Source organism: Bufo gargarizans, chromosome 3 (assembly GCF_014858855.1).
Source record: "Bufo gargarizans isolate SCDJY-AF-19 chromosome 3, ASM1485885v1, whole genome shotgun sequence".
Lineage (NCBI taxonomy): Eukaryota > Metazoa > Chordata > Amphibia > Anura > Bufonidae > Bufo > Bufo gargarizans.
In genome coordinates this window covers 193,948,861-193,976,072 of record NC_058082.1, presented here as the reverse complement: position 1 = coordinate 193,976,072, position 27,212 = coordinate 193,948,861, and the positions used below count along the sequence as shown (strand labels likewise).

The 27,212-nt window shown below is 44.1% G+C and overlaps 1 protein-coding gene across 3 annotated transcripts in view; it reads right to left on the bottom strand.

The window, feature by feature from the left end:
• ATP11A (ATPase phospholipid transporting 11A) overlaps positions 1-23,327 on the bottom strand; it is a 182,729-nt gene extending 159,402 nt beyond the window's left edge. For all 3 annotated transcript variants that reach the window (XM_044283792.1, XM_044283794.1, XM_044283793.1), the window contains exon 1: positions 23,027-23,327. In XM_044283792.1, coding sequence (XP_044139727.1) covers positions 23,027-23,065 — 39 coding nt within the window. In that variant the 5' untranslated portion in view covers positions 23,066-23,327. The remainder of the gene's footprint in view (positions 1-23,026) is intronic.
• Between the last annotated feature and the right edge of the window lie 3,885 nt (positions 23,328-27,212).

Genomic DNA, 27,212 nt, shown 5'->3' with positions numbered 1-27,212 from the left:
TCCCCCATAACACTGTCCTCCACAGATCCACCCCATAACAGTGCCATCCACAGGTCCCCATAAGTGTCCTCCACAGATCCCCCATAACACTGTCCTCCACAGATCCCCCACATAACATCCCCCACATATGCTGCATTTCCCACCCTAGTCTTATACTCGAGTCAATAATTTTTCCCATTTTTGGGGGGTAAAATTAGGGGCCTCGGCTTATATTCGGGTCGGCTTATACTCGAGTATATACGGTATGCATTTTATATAAGCTCATATTTGCACTTGTGTATTATGGTCAATGCTTTGTAACAGTATGTGTAAGCCAAAGCCAAGTGTGGGTCCATACATGAAAGAGGTGCACATTTTTCATTTACACATTTTCTGTGTTTCTGTCCCACTCCTGGTTTACAATTACCGATGCAAAATTAAAAGGGTATTCTGGTTGTAGCAAGTTACCAACTATCCACATGATAGGGGATAACTATTAGATCCTGCTGGGACCCCAACTGATCATGAGAACGTGAACCCTGTACCCTACAGAGCTCACTGAAATAAACAATGGCAGGTCAAGCATGCACACTGCCACTCTATTCATCTCTAAAGGAGTGTGCATGCTCAACCTGCCGCCCCGTTTACCTTTTAGAGCAATGACTGGTTCGCTAAATAAAAAATGTGTAATAGCTATGGCGGATGAGCTCTACGCATAACATGAGCTAGACGTATAACATTTTATAACACAACTGTCTATCTCCTAGTGAGAGGTGTCTGTATAATCTAGTACAGTGATGGTGAACCTATGGCACGGGTGCCAGAGGCGGCACTCAGAGCCCTCTCTGTGGGCACCCGCACTCTGGAAAAAGTCTATGGTGTACAATATGCCTTAGACTTTTCCTGCCATTCATCAGCACAGGACGCACTATGAACAAGCAGCTGGGCACATCGCTGATGACAGCAAAGGAGGAGCTGGGCACGAACGGCGGCGGGCGGCATCTTGGAGACATGAGCGTCCTCCTGGGCACCTTAATCTGATGAATGACAGGTTAGATAAAACGTTTTTTACACTAAATGAGCACACAGATTTAGCTTATAAGACCACATTAGGAATCACAAGGGCTCCATGCACATAACCATATTTTTGAATGTGGGGGTCAAAAACTGGTGACAGAATCCCTTTAATGCAGATGTTGTCCTTGGTCAGATTCAAACCTAGGACCCCAGCGCTGTAAGACACCAGTGCTAACCGCTGAGCCACCGTGCTGCCCCATGGGACATGGCTTTACTGTAACTAAAATAAAATACCTACAATAGCCAGGGTGTGGAATATGTGTGTACAGGATTGGTACAGGTCAGCTAGTTTTGCAGTGTTCCTCTGCCTTCACTATACTCTAGAATGTTGACTTTACTTGATAGAACTGACACCCATGTGCACCGTGGACAAGAATGACCAAAAACTTCCCTAAGAACTCTTGGAATGTGATTCAGCAAACCGGGAGCGGTGTGATGAGGAGCCATCAGGCATTCATGGCCTGTCCTGTAGCATCTCCCTTTTAACTTTATGGGTAATAATGCAGGTGGAGCATCATCGATATGTACCATGAACACGTCTGTGTGATGGTGACTACAATGAACTCCATGCATGTAAAACCATCCAACGCAATGACAGTGTTTAAATGGGTTTTCCGAGACTTAAATACTGATGAGCTATCCTTTGGATAGGTCATCAGTATATGACCAGCCTTCTTGCAGCTTTCCCTAGGCCAAGTGACGACACGTTAATCGGTCACATGGCCGAGGCACAGCCCAGCCCCATAGAAGTGAATGGGACTGAGAGTGATACCAATCACAGCCGCTATACAGTGTATGGCGTTGTGCTTGGTGAGCACGGAGAAGGCTGCGGCACTAATCAGAGCACCTTTGCCTTCTCAAATAGCTGATCCATGGCGGTTGCAGGTGTCGGACCCCCACCGATCAGATACTGGTGACTTATCCTGAGGATAGGACATCAGTATTTAAATCTCGGAAAACCCTTTTATTTGATAATTAGCTTAAATTTACACCTTTCAAGGTTTATATAAGCAAAAATGTATCACTGCATCCTACCAAATAGGAAAAGCATAGCAAATAAAAGGTTTGCATTCAGATTTACATGCTGGATGTCAACAGCCAGGATTCTAATGAACAGGAAGCTCCTCTCTGTATTCCACCATTGCTGGCAGCAGCCAAATGAGATTCCAACAGAGTTTCGTAGAGAGAGATAGTTAATATTTGCCGATTAGCAGAGCTCCATCGGAGGCTGGCTTCTGTGAGTTTCCCCGTGTAATGCAATTCTGTGAAGCACTCATCTATAGCCATAGTGAAATACAGACTAATGGGGTTATCTGGTGGCTGGTCCTCATGTCAGACATTATGGGAACGCAGGCTCTCATCTCTGGTAATGTGTTTGAGCAATGTATAACGGTTCTAGATTCTGATTTTGGTCACAAGCCCCGGCGTCACATATCTGCACCTCACTTTGAAAGGGTATTTACTAGGTTTTGTGACAATGAGAGACCTCAGAGGTACATAGTGGTAAGGATTTCTTCAAAATGACTTCAGTCTTATTTCCTGATGGATATTAAAGTTTCACGTCTGTGTTGTGCTGTCGAGTTTTGAGATCCGGAACAGGGTCTCAAAACCGCAGCAGAACGCTTCCGTTTTGTCCCCATTCATTGTCAATGGGGACAAAACTGGATAAACCGGAACGGAGTGCACCAGAATGCATTCTGTTCCGGTTTGTTCCGTTCCTATGCTGGATGAAAAATCTATGCAAGCAGCATTTTTGTGTGCGGCATGGGAAACTGAAGAATCAGGATCTGGCACCAAAAACATTTTTTCAGACACAAAAAAAACAGATCCGCTGCCCATTGACTTACAATGGTTTCAGTGCCAGATCCGGTTTCTTCATTTTCAATATAATACAACCGCATCCATTCAGAACGGATGCAGCGGTTGTATTATTATAACGGAAGCGTTTTGCTGTGGTTTTGAGAACCTATGACAGATCTCAAAACCGTACAGCAAAAACGCAGATATGAAAGTAGCCTTATCTGTGAATCAATTTTCTTCCCTCTGACTTATAAAAACTCCACCAATCAACGGATGGCAGGGGCTCGTACTGTTATGACTTTTAATAGTAAGTATAGCTTATTTCACCATTTTACAAGTTTCCTACACATAGCTTCTTTTTTAAATATCTCACAAAATCCTTAACTCCCTTAAAACTTAATGCCGTACATTATGCGCCCATAACTGTTTGGAGATGCCAGCTGTATAATACAGTAGACACCTGGCCACAATGATAGGGAATGGTGATCACGCCAAACCCTGTCATTTAACCCCTCAGATGCCACGATCAACACCAATCGTGGCATCTGTGAGTTAAGGCAGGGGCATGCGGCTCCCTTTGTCTTCCGATCTGAGCCCCTGCAGTGAAATTGTGGGGCTCCAATCGGTTACCATGGAAGCCTGCCATGGTAAGCTCCCTGCTGCGCTGTGCATGAGACACAGCTGAGCAGGGATAGTGTCAGAATCCTTTTCACACTAATAGATCTCTATTAGGCCTCTTTCACATGACCGTTTTTTTTTCCGTTTACGGGACGTTTTTTGCGTTCTGTATACAGAACCATTCATTTCAATGGTTCCCCCCAAAAAACGGAATGTACTCCGTATGCATTCCGTTTCCCTATTTCCCTATTTCTGTTGAAAGATAGAACATGTCTTGTTATTGCTCGCAAATCATGTTCCGTGGCTCCATTCAAGTCAATGGCTCCACAAAAAAAAGGAACAGATACAGTAATGGATTCGTATGCCTTATCCATTCCGTTTTTGCGGAACCATCTATTAAAAATGTTATGCCCAGCCCAATTTTTTCTATGTAATTACTGTATATGCCATACGGAAAAACGGAACAGAAACGGAAACACAACGGAAACAGAACAACGGATCCATGAAAAACGGACCGCAAAATACTGAAAAAGCCATACGGTCATGTGAAAGAGGCCTTAGGGTGAATAGGACAAGGGGTCAAAAAACACCAACATATTAAAAGTTTAAAATCAAGCCCCTTTCCAAATTTCACATATAAAAATATATACACCACTGTGTCTGCAAATGTCTGAACTATTAAAATATTTGTAAAAATTTCCTGTTCGGTGAACGCCGTAATGGAAAATGGTTTTTATTACTTTTAAAAGTAATTACCGGTAAACAAAATAAAAACGTTACAAGTTTGGTATCGCCGTAATCGTATTGAGCTGTAGAATAAGGATGTGATGTCATTTTTAGTGCACAGTGAACGTCGTGATGTCAAAATCCCAAAATACTTGGTGGAATTTAGTTTGTTTTTTAAATTTTAATCCAAAGAATTTTTTTTCCCATTTTTTAAAACCTGATAAATGGTGGCATTAAAAATGCATCTTGTTCCGCAAATATAAGCCATCATATGGCTATGTGAACAATAAAATAAAAAAGTTATGTCTATTGTAATGTGGGGAAGAAAAATCAAAACTGATTATAGGCCTAAAGAATTAGGCTTATTTCACGCGTCAGTGAATCACGGACAGCACACGTATGCAATTAATTTAATGTGTATATTTGTACGGCTGTGGTTTTCCATGGAACGTGGGTCCTTGGTGACACCACTGAGGCATGCCCTGATTACGGATCCCTCATACACATTATAGTCTATGGGTCTGGAAAAACCACAGACACAAAACGGCTGCCAATAATGGGGCAAAAAACGGACACGGGACCTTCATGGACATCTACATAGATGAACCAGTGACCATCTTGTCACAGATATCATCACGGATGCAGACGTGTGAAAAAGACCTCTCTCATAGTTAGGCCTTATGCACAAGACTGCTGTGTCTTTTGCGGTCCGCAAATTGAGGATCCGCAAAACACGGATGGCGTCTGTGTGCATTCCGCAATTTGCAGAACGGCACGGACAGCCATTGATATAACAGCCTATTCTTGTCCACAAAACAGACAAGAATAGGACAGGTTATATTTTTTTGCGGCCATATTGAATGGGTCCGCATCCAAGCCGCAAAAACTGCGGCTCGGATGCGGACCAAAACAACGGTCGTGTGCATGAGGCCTAACAAATAATAGTCACAATCATGGTGACTAAAGAACTGAATTAAAAAAAATATATATACTATCCCCACTTATCCTAAGAATGGGGTCATGGAGTGAGCACTGTGCAGGCATGGTTTTTCTCCACTGCATGGATGGGAGTTACACAGAAAATGTACCCCACAATGTCCCATCAAAAAAGGTAACTTCAAATAGTCTACGCAGTCTATGTAGTCTACTAGGGTTAACAAAATGTGAGGGGGCAAAATAAAATAAAATATCCATTGGTTTTTAAGGTCATAACTGGCTTTGCCCTCCAGGGGTTAAATATTCTGGATTCTCAAAAGAAACTTGGGGAGATGTATCAAACTGGTGTAAAGTAGAACTGGCCTTGTTGCCCATAGAAACCAATCAGATTCCACCTCTCATTTTCCAAAGGAGCTGTGAAAAATGAAAGGTGGAATCTGATTGGTTGCTATGGGCAACTAAGTCAGTGCTACTTTATGCCAGTTTGATAAATCTCCCCCACTGAGAGGTATATATTTCTTGGCTTTTATTCCGTCACTTTCCAGATTTAGCAAAGTTTGGACCAAAAAAATCAATGCTGGATTCTCAAATGAAAAGACTTTTGAATGCCAGATAAGATGAGTTCTGCCTAGTTATAAGGATAATGCTTAGCGCTGGTGTGGCTGAATACTAGCCCTGCCTAGAAAGCTCACCCATGTATACACACCCACTTGTGCTAGAAGTTTTGTGGGTAGAAAATGACCTCAACACTGAACTTTCTGAAACTCGGGTTAATATAACGCTGTATTTCACATCCTTCATGTTTATTACAGGTGTAGGTACAGATTGGCGGCACATCTTCATTTTCTATAATGCTGACATCCCTCAGTATACACTTTTATGGATAATGATTAGATAAGAGTACGAGAGTAGATCACCACAATAGATTTACCTTTGGCTATCAAGCTCATCTATCTAGTAGAGATGTCAGACTGTTGCTCACATCAGGTTCTGTAAAACTAGGGCTGAAGCGAACGAATATTTCAGTAATCGAGATATTTTTTACGATTAATCGAGTAATCTAATAAGAGAAACCTTCTTAAAATAACATATTTTTTTATAAAAACAATATTTTTATTTCTTACAGTGGTATAGCTTCTTTCACAGCTGCAATATACCGTACATTCTGTCAGAAGTACAGTCAGCCAGAATGCACCGTATCGGTTATATCTGGATACTGCCGGCTGCTGCAGCGATTGGCTGTAATGGGGTCCGGCCTTGTTACAGCATTCAAGCTGGGTTTTGTAAGGAAAAAAAAAAAAGCTTTGGACGATACCCAGCATGTATGCCGAAACATGGCCAGATGGCCTTGGACCACATTATAGTCAATGAGAGCATATAGCTGGTTGTATCCGGCTATACCCAATACGGTATACTCCAGCAGGCTGTTCTTCTGCCAGAATGTGCATCTAAGGTTATGTTGTGAGGAAAAGACTGCCGGAGTTCGCTGGCTGCCATGATGTCCCCCTTCCCCAGTGCCTCCATGCCATCCACCATGTCCCCCACCCCCCCAGATCAGCCCCTCCATGCCAAATCACAAGTGCCCCCATTGACCCCTCCCCCCGCACCAATAACTATATACATACCAAATCACAGGTGCCCCGATTAACCCCTCTCCCCCCGCCAATAACTTTATACATGCCATTGCCAAATCACAGGTGCCCCCATTAACCCCTCTACCCCCCCCCCCCCGCCAATAACTTTATACATGCCACTGCCAAATCACAGGTGCCCCCATTAACCCCTCTACCCCCCCCAGCCAATAACTTTATACATGCCACTGCCAAATCACAGGTGCCCCCATTCTCCCCCCCCCCCCCGCCCCACGCGCTGGTGCTGCTAACTTTATACTTACCTTTTCTGGCAGTGCGGCGTGCGCTGACACATGGAGTCCGCAGGAGACGAGTCTTCATCCCAGCATGCACTGGGACCAGACGTCACACACAGCATCAGCCAGCGCGCTGACGATGTGTGCACGCAAGGCCCTGGCCAGTGCAGCGCGGTGCAGAGTCGGGAGGCCACGGAGCGGTGAGTGAGAAGCTTCACTCACGCTCCGTGGTCATGTGATTTAAACGAATCCTCGATGCAGGGAATCCTAGCCCTAGCTTGAACATGTTGAAATATCTCTGTGCACACAAAGTATTTTCTTTCCGTGTCCGTTCAGAGTTTTTTTTTGCGGACCGTATGCAGAACCATTTTTTTAAAAAGAAAACTGAAGTTACTACGTGTGCATTCCGTTTCCGTATGTCCGTATTTCCGTTCCGCAAAAATATAGAACATGTTCTTTTATTGTCCGCATTACCGACAAGCCTTTGTTGTTGCAGGTTCTGTGCCCCACTGTTCTATTGGGGCCAGCTGTTCCGTTCCGCAAAGTACGGAATGCACATGGACGTCATCTGTATTTTTTGCAGATCCGTTTTTTTGCATGAACCCTCATTATGAGAAATGCCCTTACTGTCAGCCAACAAATGTTTCCAATTGACATTGTTTGAGGTGAGTTTATTAATGGCTTAATCCTAGACAATCATGTCCAAAAGTTTTCGGTGTTACAGTTAAAAATATTTGCAATTTTTTTTGCCATTTTGTGCAACCCTCTTTTCCCATTTATCTTATAAAAAAATAAACATGGTTGGTATCACCATGTCTGAAACTAAGTGTTGCTCCGCAATCTGCACCTGAAATACGCCTAATTTAGGCATATTTTAGCTTGATATTTTAGCTTGATAAACCCCCCCCAAAAAAAAATAAAAAATTATAAAAAAGGCACATGTATGCCAACTGCAGCTCACATTGCAAAAAAAGAAAGCCCTTAGGGTCCATTCACACGTCCGTAATTTGGGTCTGCGGAATGGGTGCGGACCCTATTCACTTTCCCATTTCCGGGATCCGTATTTTTGGGATCCGCAATTCCGTTCCTGAAAAAAATAGAACATGTCCTATTCTTGTCCGCAACTGCGGACCAGAAAAGGGATTTTCTATTATAGTGTCAGCGATGTGCGGTCCGCAAATTGCGGATCGCACATTGCCGGTGTCCATGTTTTGCGGATCTGCAAAACACACATGGACGTGTGAATGGAACCTTACACAACTCCCCCAATAGAAACATGAAAAGTTAGAATATGGTGACAACAAAAACAAATTTGCTTTAAAAAGGGACTTGATTTTTTTAATAGTAGTAAAACATAACAAAAACTATAAAAATGTGGTATTGCTGTAATGGCACTGACCCACAGAATAACCTTACCACATAGTGAATGCTATAAAAACGAAAGCTCCCAAAAAAATGGTGGAAGGGCATTATTTTATTTCTATTCCACCCCACAAATAATTTTTTTACAGTTTCACAATAGATTATATTTTGAACATGTCGTCATTATGGGTTATTGAGGGCAGACTAATGGGGGAAATTAATTTTTTTAAATTCCTTTAGCTCAAGACCGCAACAACAAAATGTCAAAAAAAGTGAAAGGGTTGAAGACTTTCTGAATGCAATGTAGGTCATCGATTGCAGAATCTTGGATAACCCCTTTAAACAATCATTTGTTCTGCAAAAAAGAAGCCTTCGTACAGCTATGATGGACAAACACAGAAAGTTACAGCTCCTGTAAGGTGGCGAGCAAGAAAGAAAAAAAGCTGTTGCCTAAATTGGCTCGGCCCTAATGGATGTAGAATTTTTTTTATTATTTCATCACAACATTCCTGAAGTTCCTCTTCACACTCTACTCGACGTTCCCTTCACATTCCTCGTCTGTAATCTTTAACCTCAGATGGCATTTACCACCCAACTATTGCTGTGCCAGCCAGAAAGAAATCTAAATCTAGACATTCAGACCGGGAAAGGTGTACAAAGGCATAAAACGAGCCTTCGTATTTAATCTGCGCTAGACTTAGGCCTCTTGCACACGACCGTATGTATTTTGCGGTCCGAAAAGAATATGGATGACATATTTTGCGGAACGGAACAGCTGGCCCCTAATAGAACAGTACTATCCTTGTCCGTAATGCGGACAAGAATAGGACATGTTCTATTTTTTTGCGGAACGGAACGGAAGCACCGCGGGACCTGCATGTGTACTCTATAGTGGCGTTCAGCCTCTGAGCTCTGATTTCTTAGGTCCCTTTCACACGAGCGTGATTTCCGCGCGGGTGCCATGCGTGACGTGAACGCATAGCACCCGCACTGAATCCGGCACCATTCATTTCAATGGGGCTGTGTACATGAGCGTTTTTTTTCACGCATCACTTCTGCAATGCTTTGAAATCGCAGCATGTTCTATATTCTGCGTTTAGAACGCAGGACAGGCCCCATAGAAGTGAATGGGGCTGCGTGAAAAACGCATTGCATCCGCAAGCAAGTGCGGGTGCGATGCGTTTTTCACTGATGGTTGCTAAGAGACGTTGTTTGTAAACCTTCAGTTTTTTATCACGCGCGTGAAAAACGCATCAAAACGCATTGCACCCGCGCGGAAAAAACTGAACAACTAAACGCAATCGTAGACAAAACTGACTTGTTTTAGTGCCAAAATCGCAGCATTTTCACTGAACGCACCCTGAACGCATCCGGATCAAATCCGTCACGCCCGTGTGAAACCAGCCTTAGGCCTCTTTCACACGGGCGTCATGTTTTTTGCCCGGATAAGAGGCGGGTGCGTTGCGGGAAAATGCGCGATTTTTCCGCGCGAGTGCAAAACATTGTCATGCGTTTTGCACTCGCGTGAGAAAAATCACGCATGTTTGGTACCCAAACCCGAACTTCTTCACAGAAGTTCGGGCTTGGGATTGATGTTCTGAAGATTGTATTATTTTCCCTTATAACATGGTTATAAGGGAAAATAATAGCATTCTGAATACAGAATGCATAGTACAATAGTGCTGGAAGGGTTAAAAATAATAAAAAAGTTAACTCACCTTCTCCTCTTGTTAGCGTAGATCCCGGTCTGTTCTTTAGCTGTGGACTGAATGACCTGAGGTGATGTCAGATCACATGCTCCAATCACATGGTCCATCACCATGGTGATGGAGCATGTGATCTGACGTCATCAAAGGTCCTTCAGCCCACAGATAAAGAACAGACCGGCCTCTACGCGAACAAGAGGAGAAGGTGAGTTAACTTTTTTATTATTTTTAACCCTTCCAGCACTATTATACTAAGCATTCTGTATTCAGAATGCTATTATTTTCCCTTATAACCATGTTATAAGGGAAAATAATACAGTGAATAGACTGTCACCTAGAACCCATGCGTGAAAATCGCACCGCATCCGCACTTGCTTGCGGATGCATGCGATTTTCACGCAACCCCATTCATTTCTATAGGGCCTGCGTTACGTGAAAAACGCACAAAGAGGAGCATGCTGCGATTTTCACGCAACGCATAAGTGATGCGTGAAAATCACCGCTCGTGTGCACAGCCCCATAGAAATGAATGGGTCCGGATTCAGTGCGGGTGCAATGCGTTCACCGCACGCATCGCACCCGCACGGAAAACTCGCCCGTGTGAAAGGGGCCTTAGGCTGCATTCACACGGACGAGATTTCCGCGCGGGTGCAATGCAGTAGGTGAACGCATAGCACCCGCACTGAATCCGGCACCATTCATTTCAATGGGGCTGTGTACATGAGCATTTTTTTTCATGCATCACTTCTGCAATGCTTTAAAATCGCAGCATGTTCTATATTCTGCGTTTTTCACGCAGCCCTGGCTCCATAGAAGTGAATGGAGCTGCGTGAATAACGCATTGCATCTGCAAGCAAGTGCGGATGCGATGCGTTTTTCACTGATGGTTGCTAGGAGATGTTGTTTGTAAACCTTCAGTTTTTTATCACGCGCGTGAAAAACGCATCAAAACGCATTGCACCCGCGCGGAAAAAACTGAACAACTAAACGCAATCGCAGACAAAACTGACTGAACTTGCTTGCAAAATGGTGCGAGTTTCACTGAACGCGTCCGGCCCCAATCTGTCACGCTGGTGTGAACTCAGCCTTATAAAGCAGTGAAAAGCTGAATGCTTTGGTAATTAGAATGCAGTCAAAAGAATTTCTATAAAAAAAAAACACATGGGTTAATCTTTTCAGTAGCTCCATTTACATAGTGAGAATAGCGTGTGACCCAGATTACTTCCGTTATGACGCTAGGATTGTTGGAATAGGAAAAATACTCAAATGCGCCAACCCTGATGTGAGTTCTCCTAAAGGGGAAAGTATTTGATTTTAGCTCCACATTAATTACACGCAAATCTACACGTAAGTTTTTTTTTTACATTTTAGTAATTCTTAAATCTTCCCTAGGCAGCCATATTTGAGACCCAGTGTAGCAGGGTGCGCACTTTGCTTTTTTGTCATGCAGAAATTGACCTGCCATGTGGATTTGGAAATCCACAGCATGTCAATTGTTCTTGTGATTATTTTTTTTGTGGGGATTTTAACCCTCTCAATGCAAGGGTGAGATCTGCAGCAAAATCGCATCAAATCTGCATTTAAAAAAACCGCACTGATTTTCTGTTTTGAAACCCGCACCCGTGTGCAGATACAGTACGGGTGTGGCGTGGGCAAGGAAGGGCCGGCAAGCCCGTCTAATTCATCATTTTCTACGTCTGTTTTAGGGCTCATGCACACGACAGTATTTTGCGTTCAGTATACTGGCCGTTTTTTTAGTTCAGTATGCGGAACATATACTGAACCATTCATTTCAATAGTTCAGCAAAAAATACTGAAGTGTCTCAGTGTGCATTCCGTTTCAGTATTTCAGTATTTCCGTGCCGTAAAAAGATAGAACATGTCCTATTCTTGTCCGCAAATCACGGTGCTTGGCTCCATTCAAGTCAATGGGTCCGCAAAAAAAACGGAACACATACGGAAATGCATCTGTATGTCTTCCGTATCCGTTCCGTTTTTGCGGAACCATCTATTGAAAATGTTATGCCCAGCCCGAATTTTTTCTATGTAATTGCTGTATACTGTATATATGGCATACGGAAAAACGGAACGGAAAAACGGAACGGAAACAAAAAACGGAACAACGGATCCGTTAAAAACGGACCGCAAAACACTGAAAAAGCTATACTGTCGTGTGCATGAGCCCTTAGGCGTACAAAATGGTAAGACAGCTAGGAAGGTGCCTTACATTTAGACTGGCGCTGGATGAGACGAAGTTATGGAGAGGCCGGAGCCTCTTCATAACTTCAGCTGATACTCCACCGGTTTAGGGCTTTATTAAGAGTGGCGTCTAAAACACCCCCTAAGTGTCTGATCATTAGGACTACCGCTGATGAAGAAAACAGGGGTCCTGAGTTTGAATGGAGCAGTCATCAGGCATGTGCTCTGCCACTCCTTGCAAAGTCTACGGTTGGGATCAGCAACCTTTGGCACTCCAGCTTCTGTGAAACTACAACCCCCAGCATGCCAACGTACTCGGCTGTTTTTATAACTCCCATAGAAGTGAAAAGGGGATTCTGGGAGTTGTAGTTTCAGAATAGCTGGAGTGCCAGAGGTTGCTGATCCCTGGTCTATGGGACTGATGGCACAATGCTTATTTTGATTTTTGGAAAACCCCTTTAAGGGTATCTGTCATCAGAGAGATCACCATCTACAGTGCACCTGCTAAATGCCCTCCTAGTCATCTAGTTAGGGGGAAAATGGTCCCTATCGCTGTCATTGCATGTTTGCCCAATTATCACAACCGTAACCAGGGAAACAAGCAGTGTATAATATGATGAAAAAATGAATCCAGCCAGCAAAGGAAGCAATATGGATAATAACATTACATTAGTAGGAGCCTTGTATTCATTCCCTCTACATGATAAATGCCATTTTCTGAAGTGGCACAGCCCCTTTAAGAATGTCTAAGCACAGCTATATAATATAATAGCAGGCAGGAAGGAAACGCTTAATATGTAGACACGTTTCGCTGACTGACAGGCGAACACATGAACTGAGGCGGCCTGTACAGGCATTGTACAGCACTCGGAGTAATACTGTGCATGAACAGATGTGCAGCTCGGGGGATGGTACATCACATCTTCACAGGGATCTAGAGAGGAACCTAATTGTCCCTAATCCTCTAAGTAAAAATAGGTTACGGCAAATCCTCTTTCTATATCTGCAAGGGGATTATTGAGCAGGGCCATAAATATCAGCGCGTAGTTAGACAGGTACCTAGAAAATAGTATTAACTTTCTTGCTATTGATATTCTGGGAAAATGTATCTACAGTAATTATCTGGAGGTCTACGCTTACTCTACAGTCTGCAGTGCTCGGTCACGGATGGTCAAGTCTCAGTGTAACTGGTCTTTTTGACAAATCTTTTCTATTGCTTGGCACATAACGAACATTAAAATCTGATACAGAAGCCGTTCCTAAGTAAAGACACGTTGTAGTTGGAATTATGTATATGACGATGCTTGCCAACTGTGCAATCCTTATTCCAGTAACCAGTTCATGATCCTGCAGTCCACTAGGGTTCATCTAAACTAGTGCTTGATAACATAGAACACCAGGCCACAAATCTGTGCCTTCCACTCTAAAAGTGAGGTTGCAAATGTTTATACCCCTCTCCTGATCCTAAATATGGCAGGATTATTTCATATTAGGAGGGTGATATGCCAGAACTGCCATTGTGGCACCCCTTCAGTTGCCGGTCCACTCTCTTCCACCGACAGGCAGCTGAAAAGCAGGGACAGCAGACGCGACTCCAAGGACTTCAGGAGGCAGGACGGGACAATAAGGTCACGCACATGGGCGCCCTGCTTCTATTTCTGTCCCAGTTCGCTGCCCAAGTGCCGCTGTACTCTGTCCTGACACCGTCCACCATCACGATGTAGTGTACAGCAGTGCAGAAAACACCCTGATGCTGGACATCGTACATCAGCAGCGGGCGTGGGTTCACATCACATTTTATGCCTTCCTTTGATGTATACGTTAGAGAAAAAAAAGGATAGAAAAACGCAGCACACCACGTTCTTGTAGTCTGCACAGTCTGGTAAAAAAAAGGTATAAAAGTATACGTTTTAGTTTTTTTTTCCAATGGCACTCTATGGTGAACAGATGACACTGTTTTTTATATACGTCAAGCGGACAAAAACGTGATGTGAACCCAGCCTAAGACATAAGTGGGTAAGTAAATATAACAACTGCAACACCAGACGTCTGCTTATGACAATTACTTCTCTCTGGTCCGGGGTTTGAGTGATATACGGTAATAATATTATGCAGCCATGCATGTGCAATGAGTCTCAGCAAGGAAGAGAGGAGACTGGAAAGCCGAGTTTTTAATCTGATGAATCCTATCCTTAGGCTACACTGCTGGAGGTAGTACTTTTGCCAACGCCGACTATGGCACATGGGCGAGTGCTGTACACTGGGTTTTGCAGCGGTCCACACAGTAGTTATTTTAGAGGCTTGTTTGCCATTGCCCAAGTCACTTAAAGGGGTTATCCCATGAAAAATATTCTACAGTTTTCAAACCAGCACCTGGATCTGATTACTTTTGTAATTGCATGTAATTACAAATTTTGTACAGCCAGTGAGCTATTCACTGAAATCTAGCTGTATGGTGCCACCCTGTTTGCCCGGCTTAGGCCTAGTTCACACAAACGTATGGCTTTTATATATTTTTTGCAGTCCGTTTTTCACGGATCCGTTGTTCCGTTTTTGAGTTCCGTTGTGTTTGCGTTTCCTTTCCGTTTTTCCGTTCTTTTTTTCCGTATGCCATGTACAGTATACAGTAATTACATAGAAAAAATTGGGCTGGAAATAAAATTTTCAATAGATGGTTCAGAAAAAACAGAACGGATACGGAAGACATACGGATGCATTTCCGTATGTGTTCTGTTTTTTTTTGCGGACCCATTGACTTGAATGGAGCCACGGAACGTGATTAGCGGCCAAATATAGGACATGTTCTATCTTTCAACGGAACGGAAAAACGGAAATACGGAAACGGAATGCATACGGAGTACATTCCGTTTTTTTTCGGAACCATTGAAATGAATGGTTCCGTATACGGACCGTATACGGAACACCAAAAAACGGCCCGTACACTCGCAAAAAAAAACGTTTGTGTGAACTAGGCCTTACTGAGATAGCTGCACGTGCTCAGTTCCATCCTTCCAATGCCTCCTGAGCTGTGATAGGGAGACTTCTGCATCTGAAAGGACACACGGATCCGCAAAACACTGCGGACGTGTGAATGGACCCTAAATGATATCTGGAAACTGGCATTTACAACCGAGCTTGCTATGAACTCATTTCCATACCCTCTTCCCAGAATTCCAGAGGAGCGTTGTCTGGCCTATACGACGCCTTAGACCGATTAGGCGCTCTCAATAAGGAGATATAGTACCCCCCCCAAACCTGGAAACTAATGACAGATACCTGCTAATAAATTAGAAAACATCTAGATACAAAGTATACCACGGGACATTAGCTTCCACGTATCTTTTACTGCGTCTCAGTGGACTGGGGGCAGGATTTGAGGAGCGCACTTGGGTAGAGTATATCCTCTGCTAATCAGTAAAGGAATGTAAAGCACCCTGATAAATTCAGTCCCTCATAGTCCGCTAGATAGAATATTATAACCTAGCACACATGTAACATATTAATGATTAATCCTACCACAGCTTTTAACAGCCCCTTCCTTTCCTCATACGCCACATTACCTGCCACCGTTACCATGGCGACTACCGCTCACTCAGTGACTACCTCCTTGCATGTCTGTGGCTGGGTTTTATATTACTTTCACTCTAATTACATTTTCCTGAAAATCTTCAATGGTTCTGTAATAGTTTCATCGGGAAGATTTCTACATGTGGCCTAGTTTCTTCACCTTCAGCAGTCAGCCTGCAGAGGTGGCATACATATTATTTCTGTGCGGTCCTGTTATGCACACGAGGCAGGCAAGAGCAGTGATTTCTACCCTGTGTGAGTGGTGTTTGTCATGTGCCACTGCTGGTTCCTTTGGATACTGGATCAGTGTGACCAAACTAATCATGCAGTCGAAAATCACTCAAAAGGTGGACCTTTCTAATACAGAGATTTTCCTAAGAGGCTGTAACAGGTTCTAAGGCCCAGCACACACCAGCGAATTGAATGCGATAAACATTCTGGCTCTGACAGAATTGCACAGCATTATACTTATTTATAATGCTGTGTGACCCTGACAGTCATGGAATCTATTGTATTAGGGTCCATTCAGACGTCCGTAGAGTATTGCGGATCCGCAATACACCTGGCCGGCACCCCCATAGAAATGCCTATTCTTGTCCGCAACTCTCCAGGAGGTAGGTGTATGTGTGTCAAAGTCAACAATCAAGAGAAGACTTCACCAGAGTGAATACAGAGGGTTCACCACAAGATGTATACCATTTGTGAGCCTCAAAAACAGGAAGGCCAGATTAGAGTTTGCCAAACGACATCTAAAAAAGCCTTCACAGTTCTGGAACAGATTGAGACCAAGATCAACTTGTACCAGAGTGATGGGAAGAGAATAGTATGGAGAAGGAAAGGAACTGCTCATGATCCTAAGCATACCACCTCATCAGTGAAGCATGGTGGTGGTAGTGTCATGGCGTGGGCATGTATGGCTGCCAATGGAACTGGTTCTCTTGTATTTATTGATGATGTGACTGCTGACAAAAGCAGCAGGATTAATTCTGAAGTGTTTCGGGCAATATTATCTGCTCATATTCAGCCAAATGCTTCAGAACTCATTGGACGGTGCTTCACAGTGCAGATGGACAGTGACCCAAAGCATACTGCAAAAGCAACCAAAGAGTTTTTTTAAGGGAAAGAAGTGGAATGTTATGCAATGGCCAAGTCAATCACCTGACCTGAATCCGAGTGAGTATGCATTTCACTTACTGAAGACAAAACCGAAGGGAAAATGCCCCAAGAACAAGCAGGAACTGAAGACAGTTGTAGTAGAGGCCTGGCAGAGCATCACCAGGGATGAAACCCAGCATCTGGTGATGTCTATGCGTGCCAGACTTCAGGCTGCAATTGACTGCAAAGGATTTGTAACCAAGTATTAAAAAGTGAAAGTTTGATTTATGATTATTATTCTGTCCCATTACTTTTGGTCCCTTAACAAGTGGGAGGCACATATGCAAACTGTTGTAATTCCTACACCGTTCACCTGATTTGGATGTAAATACCCTCAAATTAAAGCTGACCGTCTGCAGGTAAAGCACATCTTGTTTGTTTCATTTCAAATCCATTGTGGTGGTGTATAGAGCCAAAAATGTTAGAATTGTGTCCATGTCCCAATATTTATGGACCTGACTGTATCCCCATTCATTGCCCCAATCGCTCTGCTGGATTTCATTGCACTCAGGGAGGTGTATCCTTTCTACTGCAGCTGGTGGCAGATGAAGCATGGAACTGAGCATGCGCTGCCATCTCAGTGAGCAGGACAGAGAAATTAGAAAAAGAGCAAACAACAGGTGGCGCTATACAGAAATGTTTTATTGAATAACTAGATTTTTATATTACATGCAGTTACAAAAGTATTCAGATCCGGGTGCTGGTTTGAAAACTGTAGAATGTTTTTCATGGGATAACCCCTTTAACCTCATAATAAAAATAGTTTGAAATATCATTTCCTGTACAGTAGAGCCTGTGAGTTTTTGTCCGATGCTCCGTTAGTAGTGTGGCAGGAAACCACCACATTCACTTACACAAGCAGTTCTAGAAAATGGTCTGATGTAAACTGCACCACACTTCTCTAGGTAATAAACCTTTTATTTGCCTTTTTCTGGCAGTTTTCTGATGACAACAGGGAAAAACAGCAGCAAACCCTGGTAAACAGGGTAACGGGCAGGGCATGCTGCTTTTGTACTGTGCCTATAATCATACCTCTGCATCAGGCTATTTTTAATACTAGAGTATTGATTGAAAATTACTTTGCAGGGTTTCCTAAAATAACCACTCTTTGTATTGTAGAACCATCGCTCTGTAATCAACTCCAAGATAACACAGTAAATGACAATACTACAGCCCCCTTCGCTGCTGGCAGGCCTACTCTAATAGCCTTTCATCTGCATGTGTTATGCATCCATAAACTGGTAGATGAAAGAACTTGCAGGGGCTACTAATTCACAATGAATTGACTGGACTCTTTTTCTGGTATGAGAGAGTCCAGAAGTTCTAGCCCTGTTTCAGAGAAGATCATGACCCATTATTATAAAATAGAAAGTGATAGTAGCCAGCTTTATGCTATGAACCATATAACAACCTTCCTATGACCATACAAAGTGGTTCATAGGTCACAATGCTCTCCCAAAGTATTTTGCGTTCCGTATACGGGCATTTTTTTTAATGGGTCCGCAAAGGATGCGGACAGCACTCCGTGTGCTGTCCGCATCTGTTGCTCTGTCCCAAGTCCTATCCTATTCTTGTCCGTTTTGCGGACAAGAATAGGCATTTCTATAATAGGTCTCCTGTTCCGTTCCGCAAATTGCAGAAGGCACACGGGCGTCATCCGTGTTTTGCGGATCCGCAATTTGCGGACCGCAAAGAACGGCATGGCTAAGTCTGGAGCTGCTTTATTTGATGTGATGGACCAGATCTCCAGATGGACCACTGTCGCTTCATGTTAGCAATCAGCTGGGACCACAGAGGGTGGGCCACAAGGGATAGGGCTGTACCGAGACAAACCTTTTAAACAGTTTTACAACTGCAACAAAACTTCTGATATGTTATAGTGACATATCAAAGCTTCTGATAGGTGGGGGTCTGAGTACTGAGACCCCTTCTGAACGGTAAAATGAGGAACAATGAGGAGTGCTCTCTTTGCTTCTTTCCCCTGTTTTTAGTGATCAGAGGGGGGTCTTAGCACTCGCCCCCCCCCCCCAAGGATCAAAACCTTAGATGTGTCCACATGACATATCAAAAGTTTTGCTAAAGTACAAGTACAATTTAATATTATTAACGTTGACAGAAAATGGTGCCCAGCAACTATCTCCAGAACAGGACCCCTAAGAGAGCGGAGGGCAGCCGCTCATGTGCTGCCGCCCTCCATTCATTTCTATTGGACTGCCAAAAATCACTGGCTCGGCTATCTCCGGCAGTTCCATAGAACTGAGTGGAGCAGTGGTGCTCGCTCAGCTGTTTTTGGAACTCCTATAGAAATAAACGGAGAGCACGCTGTGCGCTCTCTTTCACTTTCAGGAGCCCGTTATGAAGATGGGGGCCCACCTCTGGGACCCGCACCTATCTGACATATCCTAGCGATATGCCAACAATGTCTCAGATGAGACAACCTCTTTAAAACTCCATCAGGTCAGTTCCCATCTGCATATGACTATGTTCTGTCGGAGGAACAGAAAAACTGATCCATTAAACAGGCTGGAGGATGGATACACATGGAACACCTTCCGTTTCTATCAATCATCTATTGACCGTAAAGCTCCAATGTCATGTGGTCACAACTTAAGGCCGACAGAAAACTTCTGCATACAAGATTTTTTTTTCTTCCTGCAGAAACCGAACAGATTGGACACAAACTCAGGCTAAGGTCTCTTTTTCCGCTTTTCGGACCGTTTTTTTGCGTTCCGTATACGGTCCGTATACGGAACCATTCATTTAAATGGTTCCGCAAAAAAAACGGAATGTACTCTGTATGCATTCAGTTTCCGTATTTCCATTTTTCCGTTCCGTTGAAAGATAGAACATGTCCTGTTATTGCCCGCAAATCACGTTCTGTGGCTCCATTCAAGTCAATGGGTCCGCAATACGGAAATACATCCGTATGTCTTCCGTATCCATTCCGTTTTTGCGGAACCATCTATTGAAAATGTTATGCCCAGCCCAATTTTTACTATGTAATTACTGTATACTGTATATGCCATATGGAAAAACGGAACGGAAAAATGGAACGGAAACACAACGGAAACAAAAAAACGGAACAACAGATCCGTGAAAAACGGACCGCAAAAAACTGAAGTAGCCATACGGTAGTGTGAAAGAGGCCTAACTGATGCCCAAAAGTGCTCATTTACATAACAGACACATTTTCCCTGTGTTTCTGTTCCTCTGGTGGAACATCAGAACAGTATGACTACTCAAATATGTACCACGTGAATTCTAAGGAATGGCAAAGCCCTGACATTAATGCAAGTCATGAGACTCTGAAGACCTTGTGAGCAATCATATCTTAATTGGCTGCCCCCAGGGGCTACAATACTTCCAGACACAAGGCTGCGTTGTTAGGCTAGGTCTACACGACGACATTTGTCGCGCGACATTTTGTTGCACCAATGTCGCGCGACAATTTTTATAATGGCAGTCTATGGTGTCGCACTGCAACATGCGACATGTTGCGACTGCGACGCGACAGTCGCAGAAAAATCCATCTTGAATGGATTTTCTGTGACTGTCGCGTCGCAGTCGCAGCATGTCGCATGTTGCAGTGCGACACCATAGACTGCCATTATAAAAATTGTCGCGCGACATTAGTGCAACAAAATGTCGCGCGACAACTGTTGCGCCCTATCTGTCGCGCGACTTTTTGTCGCACGACAAATGTCGTCGTGTAGACCTAGCCTTAGGAAGGAACAGAAAAGTTTTCTACGTTTCTGATTAAATCAAACTATAGACTAAAAGTGATTGAGGTAAAGCACCACTTTATCTGGAATTCACCAAACCTTTCGAATCTTGTCTGACGGCCAGGAAAATAAAAATAAAAATCTTGTGCGGGAATGCACTAAACTTTTGAAAACTTGTCTGACGGCCAGAAAATATCTGGAGAAGTGAACGAGTTGTTCTGTTTGTACAGAGACACATAAAACTGATACAAAGTGTATAAACTGCCACAGAGTAAAGTAGGTTTTTAAAAATACTCAAGAGCGTACCTTGTGGTATCTTCTCACAACCATCTCCAAGTGCGTGACGTCATGTGTCACATAACAATGTCTGACTACTATTGTAAATTCTTTATACCAAGTGAGACATTTTGTGCCATAAGCCTGAGACAGATCTTCTCATTTCCAGGTGTCCCTCAAGCACATACACCGCTCCGGACAAACAAATCACGAGACCACCGCAAAATGATCAGCTTCTGGCGTCTTACGGTTTATGGGCATGTGTTTGGAGGAGCAGTTTTGCTTTATAAACTACTGACATTTCTCCCACATTCCAGAAAAAATGTTGTATTTTAGAGCATTTTTTATTTCTTTTTTTAGAATATGACAACTGGTCAAAATAAAACATTTCCAGTAATATCAGACCCAAAAAAAGGAATAGAAAACAAGTTCATATTTATTTTTAAACACAGGACTAATATTTCAGCTTCCGTGGAGTCCAGAAATCAACCTTTCATGGACTAAACCTGATTTGTATCACAGCTATGTACGTCTTGGCATGCTTTCCACCAGTCTTTCACATTGCTGTTGGGTAACTTTATGCCACTCCTGGCACGAAAATTCAAATAGCTTGGCTTTGTATGATGGTTTGTGACATCCTTCTTCCTCTTAGGCCTCCTGCACACGACTGTAGGTGTTCCGTTGCCGTATTGCGGACCGCATTTGCGGATCTGCAAAACATGGGCGCCGTTCCGTGGGCATTCCGCATCACAGATGCGGACCCATTCACTTCAATGGGTCCGCAAATACGGAGATGCGGAATGGTGTGGGGCGTAAGCATGGAACGGAACCCTATGGAAGCACTACGGAGTGCTTCCGTAGGGTTTCGTCCCGTACTTCCGTTCCGCAAAAAGATAGAACTTGTCCTATCTTTTTGCAGAACGGCCGAATCGCGGACCCATTCAAGTGAATGGGTCCGCGATGTGCTGCGGCTGCCCGCGGACAGTGTTCGTGCATTGCGGCCCGCAGCACAGTCACGGGGCGCACACGTTCGTGTGCAGGGGCCTTAATTTCATTCCATTGGAATGGCTACCATACATGTGGAAATGCTAATTTAGGGTGGCTGCACGTTGTTTTGGTGTGGATTTTCCCCATTGAAGTCTATGGGGAAAACTACTCTACAGAAGGTAAGGAAATGCATTAAGAATTGACAATCGCACGACAGGTCAATTTCGAGATTAAAGCAAAAAACTTCTCAGATGTCATTCACTTTGCTGGTACTGTATTACACTGTGGTTTTTCTGTACAAAATCTGTGCAGAAAAAAAAAAGAGCGTAATCTGAACAATATGGAGTTAGCCGTAATAAAAATAGTGATCTCTTAGGGGGTCATTTATCAAACTGGTTTAGTTGACCATAGCAACCAATCAGATTCCTCCTTTCATTTTCCAAAGGAGCTGTCCAAAAATGAAAGGTACAATCTGATTAGTTGCAATGGGCAATAAGCCAGGTCTACTTTACAGCACTTTGATAAACTTTTTCCATAGATGTACCTCCAGACTAGGTAAGTCTAAAAACTAAAAGAGCCTATAAGTAGACTACAGACAACCCAGCGCATTGTGCCATTCCATTGTTCTGCATATCTGAGCATGCTTCCGCCTGTTCGGGTCTTAAGTAGGCACCAGACAAACCATTGCCTTTAGGATTAGGAAGCATGGAGTCAACAGGGACACAACCCTTTCCTTCACCCACCCAGAGGGACAAGTATAATATCTACTACAGGTGTAAGGGCGCCTTGACACTGAAGCTCAGTTCCATTCGTTTTGGAGGCAAGACCCATTGGTGAATGGAACTGACCACCCTGACAGAGCCAAGGCTGTCCTGTAGCTACTTGGTTGGACATAGGACTGTGTGCCACACACATGCCTGCCTGTATTTCCTTCAGCCATTACTGTGCAGATGCCTCAGTGTGGAGTTGAATCTCCAGGCACACCCCCCTCATGTAGTCCTGAAGCAGGGGAGATGACAACAAGTGAGGAGGACCCATGGTGGACTTACGTATCTGGTGATGATGCTCCTCAGCAGGCTGCAATCCATGGCTGGTGCCTGCTTCCTGCTGCTTCCTAGCTCCTACTTTCCACATCCATCCACTGATGATCCGAGGAGCAGAAGCCGCACATGGGTTGCGTTACTTCTCCGGTGCGGCCGGCCGGGTGGACATGCTTCCTGTGTGGGCACCGCAAGTGGCTGGCAGTGCCAGCAGCATTCAGCATGCCCCCTCTCGTCTACTAGAGGATTCTTCTTGCCCTTTGATGATCAGTTCCTCGGGTGCTTCTCCCTGTTCACACCCCCCCTCCCATCTCATGTAATAATCGCCCTCCCTCCACAGGCTCCTGGTCTATGCCCCTCCCCGCCAGTCATTCTGTGCAGACTACTCCACCCACTCTCCTGTCATGTCCTGTCACCTCACTCCACCCTCTCTTCTGCTCCTGAGCTATTTATATTGGGCGACGAGCCGTGCGCCATTATTTGCCCATTATGTGCCCACACAGGAATGACTGGCAGGTGGAGTGTTCTTCAGGGTACACGGGGGGCACAGGTTATTTTTGGATCCATCCCCACGTGACTGGCTGCCCCCTCCTGGATGGTTCATGTCATGACTGACAGGCTGAGCCTCACCTCTGTGGACCTCATGTAATCAGCTTGTGTAGACAAGGTGGCCTGGCCACCTCAGGTCTTCTCCTGCCCTCGGTGATCTGCCAGATGTATAGGCTGCTATTGTAAACGAGTCCATTCATTTCAAGTCCCCCGTGTGCACACAGTATGGCGTCAGGTCTTCCAGGGAAGATAAAGCCTGAACTAATATCTATTTAGCTTTAGAAACACCTAATGAATATTTAGGTTGTGTCAATTCCGTAAATGATATTTCTCATGTAGAGAACGTAAATACAAGGCACTAACTAATGTATTGTTATTATCCATATTGCCTCCTTTCCTGGCTAGATTCATTTTTCCATCACATTATACACTGCTCGTTTCCATGGGTATAACCACCCCGCAATCCAGCAGCAGTGGTTATGCTTTCAGGGTCATAACCGAGGAAACGAGCAGTTTATAATGTGATGGTAAAACGAATCCAGCCAGCAAAGGAAGCAATATGGACAATCACAATACATTAGTAAGTGCCTTAGTATTAACTTTCTCTACATGATAAATGCCATTGGCTGAAGTGAGACAACCCCTTTAATCACCAACGGATGACAAAATATGAACAGGGAGAGCCATCTTAAAGGGGTTTCCAAAGGTTTAATATTGATAACCTAGTGGCGGACTGGGAACTCAAAGTGGCCCTGGGAAAAAAATGGCAGATGGTATGGCCAAGGGGTTTTTCTGCGAGGCACTCTGTAGTTTTTTTTATACCATTTTGGGGAAAATGTCTTTTTGATAACTTTTTTTTTTTTTTTTGGGAGAAAAAAACTGAATCTGCAGTTTAGATTTTTTTTTCTTCCCCCCAATATCGAGTTACCATAGGGAATATATACATTTCTATTTTAATAGTACGGGCATTTTGTGGGCAACAATAACAATGATCTTTATTTTTTATTTTTGTTATTAATATGGGAAAAGGGGCCAATTTGAATTTTTATGAATTTTTTTAGTTTAAAAACTTTTTTCAGTTTTTTTTACTTATTTTAAGTCACCCTAGGGAACTTTAACATGTGATTGTTTAATCGCTGCTCCCATAGACAGTACATGTATAGTGGAGGTCGGGAAGGAGTTAAAATAAGTCATTCCCCCTTATAACTAGGGCCTTCAGCATTATAATTAGAGATGAGCAAATTTTTAGGTTACAAAAATTTGTGCATCAGCCTGAGGCCCCATGCACACGGCCGTGTTTCACAGCCGTGTGCGGGCCGTGGAACCGCGGCCTGGATCCCTCCTGAGAGCAGGAGCGCACGGCGTCACTGGTTGCTATGACGCTGTGCGCTCCCTGCTGCCGGCACAGTACAGTAATACACTGGTATAGATCATACCAGTGTATCACTGCATTGCGGCGGCAGCAGGGAGCGCACGGCGTCATAGCAACCAGTGACGCCGTGCGCTCCTGCTCTCAGGAGGGATCCAGGCCGCGGTTCCACGGCCCGCATACGGCCGTGAAACACGGCAGTGTGCATGAGGCCTGAGTAAGAGGGCCCTAACTGGAGGGTGTGAGCAAGGGAAGGATACTCTTTTATAGCCCCCCCCCCCCCCCCCCGCCCCGGGCCCTTATGCAGCTTTATGGGTTGCACGGTCTATGGGTCCTGCTCCGTCAGCATGGATACATGGCTCCTGTGAACAGATGCACATACACAGCAGTGGGACCAGGTGGTGAGCGTGTTCTTCTCACAGAAAGAGCATGAAAACATTTACAGTTTACAAAACAGATGATTTTAACCAAAACAATCACTTCCAGGGATGAAATTTACCAACAAACAATAGTTTTAGCCGACCGATGACAGATCATCATCTGAAAAGAAGTCGGACATTTTTTAAATTTTTGTTTGATAGTTGGACGGGAAGAACGATTGTTTGTGAGTAAAGTATTATTTTCTTATTGAAAAAATGTTCTCAGAAAGCTCATTCGCTCTTCACCCAGTGTCATTGAACACGTATGGCCGGTAACAGGGGACTGTAATGGACAATATGGAATGTATGAGAAATGATTGCCCACCAGATTGTCCAACCTATTTATGTGTCATGTGTTTGGCCACTGTGACACAGTGAAGGGTATGGTCTAGGAGGACAGGTATTTTCCTCCCAGTGTGTGCTGCTGGGCTGATTTGCGGCCAGGTGGGGTCAAACACTGGACTGGATTTTAAGTGCCGGTCCGGGTTTTGACAACACTAGCCTCCCTTAAAAGACAGTAGGGCTCAGCAGCAAGTTGTCTCTGTTTTGGGATCTGAGGCATGGTGCCGTGCTAGAGGGCTGAGAGCCGCATGCGGGGAAACATGCCCCCTAAAGCCTGTTGTGGACGGCTGGAAAAACCCGCTAACAAGGTGATTGTTTTGTTCTTTGGACTTTCCTTTGTGTGAACGAACACTAGGACTGAAAAATGTTGCTTTTGTTTTTGCCTTGTGTGTGAATAAACACTGAAGTTTTGTTTTACAAACAGTTTTTTTTTGCCTCAATACAGCGTCCGCTTACCCTGCCTACCAGAGCGAATCCCCACACCACCTTAAGTAAATTTTTGGTCGAAAGTCATTTCTCACAGCCCTTCATACATGTGGGTGCTTGGTCCTGCTGATGGTGCATGTGTTCTTAATAAGGAGAGAAAAATAATCTGCCCCACAGAAGGGACACAAGATAGGTCTTTATGCCATGCCTGATTCTTCTGTCCTCCAACATCTCCCATCAGGGGAAGGTCAAGACATTTCCTTAAGCATCAGATTGTTGGCCAGTCCCACTGAAATTTAAAGGGGTTCTGCAGTTTGTTTAAACTGTTGATCTATCCTCTGGAGAGATCATCTGCATCTGATCGGCGGGGGTCCGACACCCGGGACCCCTGACGATCAGCTGTTTGAGAAGGCAGCAGCGCTCCAGGAGGGCCGCGGCCTTCTCACTGTTTACCGCAGGCCAAGTGATGTCACGACTAGTATCAACTGGCCTGGGCGCAGCTAAGCTCCATTCAGGTGAACAGAGCTTGGCCCCGAACAGGCCAGTGATACTAGTTGTGACGTTACTGGACCTGCGGTAAACAGTGAGAAGGCCGCGGCCCTCCTGGAGCGCCGCTGCCTTCTCAAACAGCTGATCGGCAGGGGTCCCGGGTGTTGGACCCCCGACTATCAGATGCTGATCTATCCAGAGGATAGATCATCAGTTTAAACAAACTGCAGAACCCCTTTAATCTAATGTGTATAGCCACCCTATGAGACCACTGTATTCTTTGACTACTGCCGTTACTAAAACAACACCCTACTTTTTTGAGATGTTTAGACTTGAGTGGACCTGTCCCCATACTATGCTGCCTTTTATACTGTTTATATACTCAGGCATATATTATGCATTCTGGGAAGATTTCCAGAAAAACAGATATTTATATGAGCAAGTCCACCTATTACTTCCAGTGAGTGATGAAAATATCATAAATTAATAAAAAATAACAGCCTTGAAGTTAGTGTAATAATGTGTTGTAAAGTAAATTATCCAGTATAGTGTCTTATAGCGGCATGTATCTCATTTTACATTTGTTATTATGATTTAACCA